The 11,958-nt window shown below is 35.8% G+C and overlaps 1 protein-coding gene across 1 annotated transcript in view; it reads right to left on the reverse strand.

Annotated features, from left to right (window-relative positions):
• LOC104163027 (zinc finger protein 280D-like) overlaps positions 1-7,369 on the reverse strand; it is a 47,911-nt gene extending 40,542 nt beyond the window's left edge. The window contains 4 exon segments of the mRNA XM_009701905.1: positions 2,857-3,097; positions 3,099-3,219; positions 3,327-3,392; positions 7,231-7,369. Coding sequence (XP_009700207.1) covers positions 2,857-3,097; positions 3,099-3,219; positions 3,327-3,392; positions 7,231-7,369 — 567 coding nt within the window.
• Positions 7,370-11,958: the final 4,589 nt, after the last annotated feature.

Raw genomic sequence — 11,958 nt, forward strand, 5'->3', positions numbered from 1 at the left:
GGTCAGCCACAGTGTCTAGTCATATCTCACAATCATCTTTACATCACAATATTTTAATTTCAAAGTTTCAACATCTCGAAGTTGAAGATCCAAATGTCAGACACTTCCCAGAAAAACTTACTTGAAGCCCTTACCACTTAGGAAGAATCAAGTTAAAAAGAAACAGAAAATGTGTGAATGAAAATGACACAGAAAGCCCAAGGCAGAAAATCATCAATACACAACAACGGCCCAAAGTGAAATAAAGACTAGATAAATGGAAAAAAAAAAAACAAAAAACCTAAGGAGCTCTAGAATGAAGACAATTCAAACCAAGGACTTGAACCAAAATACATGTAGTATACATATGACACTAAGAACAGCAAATGGCATAATGTGGCAGGAGTGATATTAAAAATCACAGAACTTTGGTCAAGAAGCTGAACTATAGTACCTCCCTAAAAGAAAAAACACACCAAACACAAGCCTCTTTGCCTATAAAAAGTATAACATAATCAAGTGGCAGGAACAACACAAAAAACAAGAAAACAAATTATTCTAGATAAGGCTGAAATTGGAAATGCAATTCTGAATCTAGAAAAGTTAAGTTGAAGAGAGGGAAGATTCACTGTCAGCATGTCTTAAGCAAGGAAAAAAAACCCAGAAAAATCTTCCTAAAGGTACTCACGAATTTCTTAACATCCAAGAATAGGACGTTACATTTCGGATAACTCAAAAAAATTAAGAGTTCATGAAAACCATGATCAAAATGTCAACACTGTAAAGAAACCATATAACATATGATCATTTCAACAGTGGAAGTTTAAAGAGATCACAGAATACGTATGCACTAGATATTACACAAAAGGATGCATTACTTTCTAAAGCACGTCAGTCTAACTTGGAATAGACAGAACTGCCTAATACTTGGTTAGAGATCCTTTTCTATGCCATGTACCTTGAAAGTCATATTTCAGTCTGCAACTTCAAACAGGTATTTCTCTACTCTGCCAGGGAACAACAACCACCTGTAGATTTTGGCAAAAAGTAGACTATAAAACTTAACTAAATTCTTATCTGAAGACATTCCTGTTGAAAGTAAACTCAAGGAATGAGTAAGAACTCTGACAAAAAGAAGTGCGATGTGCATAGTGTTTTTAAAGGAAATCACTGTCTTGATGAGTTATGCCCAGCTTACATATACCTTTCAGAGAAGTTCAGCTTTCCAGGTCTGTTTACTCTAAAGTTTTCTAATAAAAACAATGTAAAGGCCACTAGCAGCTTTATCTATTAGAACAAAAACATGAGCATGTATGTGCAAGAAGTAAAGGAGTAGACTTTCTTTTGCAATAAAGATTCTGCAAGACATCCTAGCACTCCTTTGAAGGATTTAACAAAGCATACTATGTCATAAGTAAGTATTTAGAAAAATAAAATTCACAGATTTGAAATATGTGTATACATCACATGAAGTAGCAGCCCTTTCTGTATTAATCTGTCCTGTTTTATAAAGACAAATTTAAGAGGACTCCAGAGGCAATCTAGATATCCTACTGACATCCAGACTTTTATCATTTCTTAGGCCTTCTTAGATAGTGACAGACTGATTTAGCTAACCCAATTCACTAGACATGTGCACAATTTCTTTCTACAAACTATCAACTGCTGAAGACTCAAAATTGGAAAGGATGAGTTCTTTCCCAACAAATCTGCCAGTTGATAGGCAATGATTACATTGCATTGTTTTTCTTAAAATACCAACCCCATCAGCAATGATTTAGTCACAAGTCTCAAGAACATCACCCAATTCTCATGTTTTAATGGTATTATTAACTATGTTCATTCAGACTGATTGCTGACTGATTCAGCAAATGCAGAATACATTAGGCTGCATGATTTTTATTTATACTAAAAGAATGACAGCGGGGACAACCACAGGTGTGTATATTTGCATGGACAGCAAAGATTATGCGTACTGTCAGGCTTCATTCTAACCTGCCAATAGTAGCTAATATTACAGGCACACTGTCTAAACAGTTCCAGCTTAAATTATTTTCAGTAAAGGTATCACATCATAGTTTACCCCACACGAATACAAAATTTTAATCTTCATCCCTTCTCTCTCACAAACATCCAACAGCTAAGGCAATAAAAACAGCACCTAACCTGACTCCCTAAAGTTATCATTCTGAAGTTCTGTGGCAATCCAGGAAGATCTACAGTACATGATCCATGTGCCTAATTCCCTTGGGCTTTTCAAACAAAACAACTATGTTACCAAATTATTTCATCTACTGCCCCTGCAACTTTTGGTTGCTTAAGTACTCCTTGCCATACTACTGTTTCACTACAACTGCCATGTGAACCAAAAAGCAAAACCACCTACGGAGCTATCACTACAGCATTCACTTAAAAAGCAAAAATCCCAAGACAGGCACTGTAAAAATCAGGTGGGAAAACCACAAAGTTACTTTAAACACCACAGGCAAGCTATTTAAAAATGAAATTAATTTATCAATATGGAGGATCTATCTCTGAGCAGAGAAATCTGCAAAACTGAAAGAATGAGAATTTCCATCACTTTTCCACACAACATAAACAAAATAACCTAAACAGTACTGATTACTATTATGTCTAAGATTTTCATTTAATGTAATTCCACTGTTACTAAAGTTATTATCTCTGAGTCTTGCAAATCAGTATTTTCAAATATATTTTTAATTCCCCAGTGCAAGCTTATAGTACTAGAATCTTTACAGTTTATATAATGCTAGTCCAGGTCTTCAAATTACTAGACTGAGTCAGTATGTTCCTCATTAATTTATTCAAAAGTAACTGCACCTGAGTATTTTACAGTTTAAAGGAATAAAAATTTACCTGATTGAGTATTACAGGCTGTGCTGTTACAGTAGTCACTGGCCTGGATACAGGTTGAGCCACCACAGGAACCGTGATATTTCTTGATACTGGCTGTGTTGTCACTGGAATGGTTACAGGTCTGCTAACAGGCTGTGATATTCCAGAACTTGACCCAGGCATCTGCTGTGTCGATACACATCCAGCAACTGGTCTCTGCAGTGTTTGTGAAGTTCCTGAAACATTCACTGGTATAGACAACCGCTACAGAGCTAGCTGTAGGTCTGGATACAGACTGAAAGACTGATGAAACAGGCATGGCACTGGGGCTGGAGGCAGGTGTCGCATAATGGTGACTGTCAGGCTTGAATGTAGTAACTGTACCTGTTGCAAAGGATTCCAAAGTTATCTTTACGTAATTTTGCAGTCAGATGTTTCATAAGTGTTGTGGATTTTTTGTTTTTAATTACCATATTAGGACAATAAAGTACCTCTACTGGGTGCACCATTCTGTATCCCCCTTCGTGATGAGCTGAGGTTGACTCTGTTCAATATATCTGTCAAAAGTTACATTTATCTTAATTGCAGTTAAATTAATAGCTTAATTGCTTTTCAAATTAAAAGTAGCATTCATATCCACTGCTTAAGCCAATCAGGATTTGATTTATAAATATTATTTATATTATTTCTAAAATAAATACCTGGCAAAACAAAGTGTCATTTGTGCAAACTAAGGTATGTTCTTCTACTCTCCTTCTCTTAGGTTAAGCTAGCTCACCTAAGAATCTCAGTTTTTATTTTCTTGGAGATAGATTAACACACAAATAAGAGTGCAAACAAACAAAAAAGAACATTTCATAAATATTTCGCTTTGCTGATTGTAATGTATTTATTCACTTCCATTTCTCATATACATAATAAGTTCCCCAAATACTAGAAAAAACACTAAAGGAAGCATTTTCTCTAAACCAGTAACTACACAATTTGCTTCCATATTACAGGAAAATACAGCACTTACAAACTTGTTTTTAGACTTCATGATCTCCATTTTCCAATGTGAAAGAAAAATCAACAGACCAGCAATCAAAGGAGTTGTGTTGGAATTGCATTACCAGAGGACTCATTTTCTTACATATCCTGTATGGTAGTCTATGACCAGAGTTCTAGCTCATCAGAAACACATGGAACTTCTCAGATTTGATATTTACTCCGTAACTAACGCCACCAATATTCCCCAACTTTTTATGTCAGTCTGGGATTTCTGATCATTCCAGAATGTTACAAAAATACTCAAACAAACATTTTTCTACCCCTAGATTCTGCATTCCGTTAATGTTGCTGTCAAGTTTCTTGCTCAGACCTATGAAAATATGCACATGAAATTAGATTGATCCTCCAATAGCTAACTAACAAGGTTTAAAGTACCTTCTCAAACCATGGTCAAATTACATCAGAATCTCAAACAATAGATGTTAGAGTATCTACACATTGTGCTTAATAACCTTAAGGCTGTTTCCACCAGCAACGGCTCATCAGTATACACTACTCAGGTTGATAAGTAAATCTAACAGCAGTAGAATGCAGAGCATCACAGCTTTCAACCTGTCACCTGCATTTAGATCATACTAATAAAAAAAGCAGCTGCAATCAACAGATCCAAACAGGTTTGCATTTTTTAAGATATGACAAAATTTCATCCTGTAATAGTAATACTATTTTTATTTCAACACAACAGTAACTACAAGCAAGGATTAGCTTAATTCAGAATTTAGCTGAACACGTACTTTTTTGTGTTTGTTAATAAATCTATACCTCTCATTTGAATTCCACGGTGAAATGAAACTAAAGCCTTTATCTACCTACAAAAAAAAAAGCTGTCCTAAAAGTTAGGTCTCACAAAGCATATTCAGCTTCAGACAGCCTGATGCACGCACAATTCACATCCTAAAATACAAATGTTCTTTTTAAAGCAGTAAAATCTACATTTCAGGAAGTCAGCGATTTGACATCATAAAACAGATTTACATGACTCAATTGATTCATGATAGACTTGATGTACCCTTTCCCCTCCCCCATCAAAGCGTTATTTGTCGCGTTTAGGTAAAACAGCACTGAAGTATAAGAAAGCTAACATGCAGAACAACATTTTTAAGTAGCAACAAATTACAGGTTTGTATCACTATGAAAACAGAAGCAAGAAAAATGAGCAGTAACTGTAGGAAAAACAAGAAGTTACAAGAAATGGTAAAGGGAACAAAGTGTGAATTACTTTTCATCCCAGTCAAACTAATCCTCCAGTACCTCAGAAGAGGAACTTTATTGTACATGACACTGTGCCAGCAGGTCAAAGCTGGGTTTTTAACTATTTCCTTCAAGTTTTCCACACCAGTCTGTAAAAACTGATAATTGCACTGTCAGGAGAAGGCTAAAAAAATTGCTATGTATTGCAGAAAATATACCATTCAGAAAAATTAGGAACTACACGCGAGTCTCCATTTGTCGTCTAATTTTTCATCTGATCAGACAGGGATTTTCTCAGGTAAAAACTAAACAACAGTGATAAGCAAAGTTGAGTTCACTATGCCTTGCCTATCACCAATAATAAACTGAAGCCTGACTACTGCCAGGTAGTACTACTTACAAGCCAGAGAAGAACTGAGGTCATTCTTCCATAGCTGTTTTTGATAGTGAAGTAGAAGATTACAAAGAGAAAAGTTGAGGAAAGGGAAGGAAAAGAGATAAAGTAAAAAGTTACACAATAAGTGATTTTACTTGTGTCAGGACCAAGTATGGACAGCACTAGAATAAGACGTATACGTTTTTAAGTCTCTACCTTTTAGCAAAGTTCTTGAGGTTGCTGAATCATATCAAATTATAGTTTTCACCTGAAGTATTTCTGTCCTTTAGGACTACAAAAAAATCTTGAGACTACAACAACTGCAATGAAACTTGGCATATGGGTTGTTCCAACGTATGCCTAGTGCCTTAACAGTTGTTCTATGCCATGATCTACTGCCAATGAGCAACGGCAATCCAGACGTCTCTGGATCTTCCAGAAAACAGTAAGGGTATTTTTCAGTCCTCCTAAAAGTTTAACTGCAGAAAATTTCTTAGAGTAATTTTAAAATAGTCTTCAAATTTTCAAGATGATCTAGAATATTTTTTAAATATTCAAAAAGATTCTGAAGAACTATTTTGAGGTGAGAGAACTTTAACATCAGCTTCAGTATTTCTTTAATATTTAAAACATCATTTCCCCATTTTTAAGCTAGTGTAAGAAGCACTAGACTCACTATCCCAATGAGTAACAAAATAAAATAGAGTTCAGATGCAAGATTATGAACTAAAATGACTGAACAGCTAATAATAGCTCCAAAGTCCATGCAGCAGAGTGTGACAAAGAGCCTAGTTTAACACTTTGTCTTGAGATTCTTCACTGTAAACTACAGACCTTCAGAAAATGGCTATGGAAATCTTGGATACAAGCATGGCAGAGATGAGGCAGAAACTGAAAGCAGTAAACCCTCAGAGAATATAGCTCTTGTGTATTCCCTAGATAGAGAAACACTAGGTCAAATCTCTTAACAATTGACTACAAGATGGCCGCACATAGGAATCAAAAAGTTTTATTACGAAAATTAATTTAAGTAGCAAAAATAATATTCTCCTTTACTTACCTGCCAAAGCCCAAGCACAGGACAAACATGGAATCCTGACACATCTGCTGTCATCACAACCACCTAACCTCACTCCCTGCACTGCCTGCATTAGGAGAAAACTACAGAACTTGATGAAAAAAACTCTTTATTTCACAGGGGATGAATGAATTTATTAATAAAAGTCTCTTACTTAACAGAGAGGCTTCTACTGTTTTCACATTAATCACTTTTCCTGATTGCACTTTTATTATAGACACTTAAGACAGCTACCTTGGTTTTATCAGAATGATGTCCACCCATTCACCAACACACAAAGTGTAGGGTAGAGAAAAAAGAGGGACTGTAACACCAAGACTTAAATTCATGCACATTCCTTTAGTAAGGAGTCACTTCCAAATATATAACTAGAAATCAACTATACTGACAGCGATTGCATGCATGGTTTCAGCATTTTATATATTGGATTTTTAACCACATTATTGATGCTAAAACCTTCAAATGTCCTTGTTGTGACTTCAGAGATTTAAGGTTAGAGGTGAACAGAGCTGTGCATAATCTGGGTTTTAGGACAGAATTTCTTAAGAATTCCAATTTGCAGTATGACAGAGACCTACAGAACAGCTCTAAGATGTACAATTTCTTAAGTCTTATTGTTAAAAATTCTATATATTCAAAGCAGGTTTAAAGTTTTACACCTTGAAATATCTGGTTTAAACTATGGAAAATGTTATCTTACATGTACTAGCCGGCTTTGAGCTTGAGATTTCCCCAACAAAGATTGGCTCATCATCATCATCATCCTCCTCCACTTCTTTCACTCTCTTTTGCCATGGTTCTAGCTCCTCTTCTTCACATTCCATAAATAATTCTGCCATCTTGAAACTAGACAGTAAAAAAACAAACAAACACATACCAAAACATTCAGTACTTTCATGAAACAAATATTTCACTGTTCAGTAAAGGTTACTGAACTTAATGATAATTCCCATAAAATCATCTTCCTTCCCCACCATTCTATACATGTTGAACCTGATCTGATATAGAAAAACTTCAAAGATCGATACCACATCACCTTTCTGATAATTACTTGAATTCTCATCTTTGCTATTACAGATGAGAAAAGACCAAAGGTATCCTCCACATCATTTAAACTACTTTTGTATAACACAGCAGTAACTATCAGAGGAAGCCTCTGACACCACAGTGAAATGTATTTTTTAAAAAAAAAAACTCCTATTCCAAGTAAGAGATTCACAAGAAATGTGAAGACCCTACTATGAAGCATGTAATATACCTGGCACAACTGAGTTACTGAAACACTAGGTACAGCTTTATTCTCTCTGCATCTAAAAAACCCCAACCCAAAACAAACAAAACCCCACCCAAACCCACAACCACTCCACAAATTTTGTAAGATTTTGCCAGAGCTTCCCTTATAGTCACATTTTCTTTAAAATCCAATAAAACCAAAATTCCCCAAAACCCACACAACAAAAACCAAATCAACCACCCACCAAAAAACTCAAGCAAAAACCCCCACAACAACAAGAAGAAGCCAAAACCATACCCACAATGCATTGCACAGTGTTTTCATTATCAATTAGGACTTGATAAAAATTTTGCATGCATGTCATTAGACCAAGTCCCTCATGCTTGGAGGCTTGCTCTTGCAGTAAGGAAAACAAGTCATGTATGAAACAGTGATGAAAACATGTAGTTTTTGGAATTAACCTAATCAACATCAGCACCTCTAATCACAACTGGGTTTATTTGCTTTTTAAATAAACTGCCATGGCCAATAAAGTTTACTTCTTTCTTTTCACATCCTCTAACATAATCTTGAAAGTATTTCTGAACAATACAGGAAATAAGAAAATTTTATATGTCTTTACACACACTACCAATAATCTAATTTGTAATAAGATCAGTAATTTCATAAAACCGCAGGGCTGTCTCAGCAATAACCAGGATTAGGATCCCAATACAACAGCGTTTGCTTTGCCTAAGAAAGACATGGCACTTCAGAAAATTCAATGTCTTCATTTTTTGGTAAACCAGAGGAGAAACAATACGGTTTTGCATGAGGAACCCAATTGTAACTCCAGTCAATATAGGAATTCCTTGAAATTAATGAGCAGTTAAGTACACAAAATTCAATTCATCACTGGACTGCTTTGACAAAAAGTGAAGAATATCCAAGCAACAGTTCCTTTCATGAAGGTCATAATCGATGTAAGAATATTTCTAGTCTCATTACCAGGCTGCTGCCAACAAAAAACATTACCAATACTTCTCTCATTCTTGCACTGATGTAACACTTACCTGACAAAGCAGACCGGTTAAGGAAGTTTGACTTCCCACTATTAAACTGTCAGAGAACTATCACTGTATAACTCCCCAAACCTAATAGCCAAGGCATCAGACCAGCACTAATGTACATGATTTTGCCATTAAAAACTATTAAACCTTATACACAAGGTGAACAAAATCCAGATTACATTCATAATCACAAATTGATATTTCTTAAACTAAATTATTTACCTTGTAAGATGAAGAGGGTGTTTATTCAACACATTTTTCTGTACAATTTACAATTATTTTCTCCTTTCCAAAAACATTTCAAGAGCAGCATATATACTAAACATTGGGTCAGCTTGTTTTTTGAAAGTATAATTAAGCAAAACTAAGACTACCCCTCATTATCTATCAACAGTGTTTGAAATGGAAGTCTTCAGCACAGACACTGTGAGAAACTGTCTAATAAGAGAAGACGATTTCAGGATAAGAGTAATAAGTTGCTAGATTTGGTGATGGACTATAGAAATAATAAGTCTGTAATACCTTATCACAGGGAAGCAGAGAAAATCGTGCCCCTACTTGCATTAAAGTGCACAAGAATGGAGCTGCCAGTGCTACATGCTAAGTCTTGGGGATAATACAAAGTAGCAAAGCTATACTCCTTCCTTCCTCCACCAGCTTAGCATGCTGAAGTTTAACATGGCGCTAGGAAAGAAGAGCCTAAGACGCTAAACTAGATTCTTGTTGCTGGAAAAGAGGATGAGTATGAAGCCAATTTCCACTTGATAGAGACAAAGGGGGCTGTGTGCCAGGTCTTGGAAAGAGAATCAAGCCTGACTCTCCTCTGCAGAAGGACGCTCTTTAGAACGCTTTTTCTTTACTACCATAGAGGCAAAGTTTATTAGACTTCAAGGCAAAATGGAAGACTACTTTAAGAGACTATTTTCATGTAACTGACAACATGAGTTGTGGTTTTTTTGTTTTAAAAAAATTAGTTTTATTTGACCTCAGGGGAAAAAAGTAATCAATTATAAAATGCGGTCAGAGAATGCAAGTGAAAGCACATGTAATTTATATTAAAAACCACAATATAGGCACAAGCAATCTATATATTCGCAGAATTCTAACAAGATACAAGCGATAACTTCAGCTATGCTATAATGCAGCTGATTTTTTTTTTAATACAGTTAAAAGTAATTTGATAACATAGGCATGGACTTTCAGAAAATTACACAAACTGGTGGCATCTCTAATGGACATTTCATTTTACAAATCAGAATGTGCATGTTAAGGTATTATCAAAGGACAACTCAAAACATATGAAGGCTTTTAAAAGGCAAGTAAAAGATCTGACATGATCTTGATAAACAATTTTTTTTATTTCAATACTACAACTTGAAGTCAAGCTTTCACTGACTTTTTTTCCTGGCAATGCAGCCAGCCTAACAAGTTCCTCCCCTGCTCCTCCACTGCTCCCTCAGCTGTGCTAGTACCACTTTTCAGTGGACTATGACATGAACCAGTGCAGGTTAAAAATAACCTGGCCCACTAACAGTTTTATCAGCGTAACTGAAAGGTCAAAAAATCTGTGGCCTGAGCAATCAGAGTTGCAGTAAGGGGGAATGGATTTGATTACAGGTGTGCAGGAACTGCTCAAATGGTCTCCATTGCCAAAGGAAACATCTACATCCATTTTTAGATTACAACTAACTTCCAAGTTTTCAGCTGCTTTAAGTACACTGATGTAGAAAATGCATTCCAGGAATCCTGCTAGTGAATGCTCTCAAAGCCAAAACCAATGGTAAATCCTTCCCTCACTCTCCCCAAATATTTCCCAGTGGAGGGGTAGACACCAGTATAAGAAAGGTAAACCTATTGACAACAGACTTTATCTCCCTCATTTTTTAATATGTATAAACATATGTACACATTCATACACACATCTCCTTAAAGATAGTCCACAGATCTGAGAAGTCCAAAACTCCAACGAAATGCTGTATGCATATAACCAAAGAAAGCATTTAAACCATTGTTCTAGGCTAAGAAGTTCAAAATTGTGAACAAGTTCTTTAAAACATTTTTTAAAAGATCATTAGGACTATATCAACATATCACTTCACAAGGCAACTGCCCAGCAAAAACTAAGTCTAGTCATGAAAGTTCATCAGGCAGGCACATATAATCAATGATCTGCAAAAACACACATCCATGGAACATTATTACATTTAAAGATACCCAACTCTATTAAAAGCCAGCAGTATTTATAACCTGATTTTTTTTACTCTCAGGATTTAAAAGCACTCACATCGAAATAACAAAAATGATACAAACATTAGTAAATGTAACAAGAGTGTAACAGCTGCAGTTAAAACAGCAGAAAGTAATCTGTAGAAGCGCACCTTAAAGATGCACACAAATCAATACTAGGGAAAAACATGGCAAATACAGCTGCAATAAGATTTAGTTACTGAAAATCATTTTATTACTTTAGATGTGATTCACCTACTCCACTCAAGTTCAAATGAACTTTCCAATACTCAATACTTCTTTGGATTGGTTTAAAATAACTTAAACCAAATCACCAGTATGAAATTGGTAGTGAGCTTAAAGAGTGAGGACATCTACATTAACTAGAAAGTTCTCAGACTAGCCTTGTTTGTCTTCTTTCCATAATAGTATTATCAGTGAATTATTCAAACATTGTCTTCCTCCAGTTTAATAGCTGCACTTCAAATAAGTAGGGAAGTTATATTATTTACAAAACAGATCATACAGCGAACACCCACGTTGTATTCTTCAGACAATTTCCCACACAGGCACATAACTCTGCATCATGTTAGCTGTAGAAGGGTGTGCAATCTACGGCTTCATCAGGACTGTGAGCAATTGTATTTCTACTGAGTGCTGCATTTGTTTCAGCAGCGAAGAAACGATGACCAAGCTGAAACAAAACCTGAAAGTTTTAAAAAGCCAAAGTATAAACCAACTTCCCTCAAAACCAAACCTAAACAACCTACCAAACCTAAACACTACTTTCTCTGCCATGAGACGGTATAAGCTCCGCCTAGGGAAGGGCAATATTGCCTTTACAAACCACTCAGAAGTTCACACCCCCGAGCTGCGATGGGTGCGAGGCCGCGGGAGGAAGCCAAGTCCCCGAGGGCAG

This window comes from Cariama cristata, unplaced genomic scaffold, assembly GCF_000690535.1.
Source record: "Cariama cristata isolate BGI_N322 unplaced genomic scaffold, ASM69053v1 scaffold1996, whole genome shotgun sequence".
Classification (NCBI taxonomy): domain Eukaryota; kingdom Metazoa; phylum Chordata; class Aves; order Cariamiformes; family Cariamidae; genus Cariama; species Cariama cristata.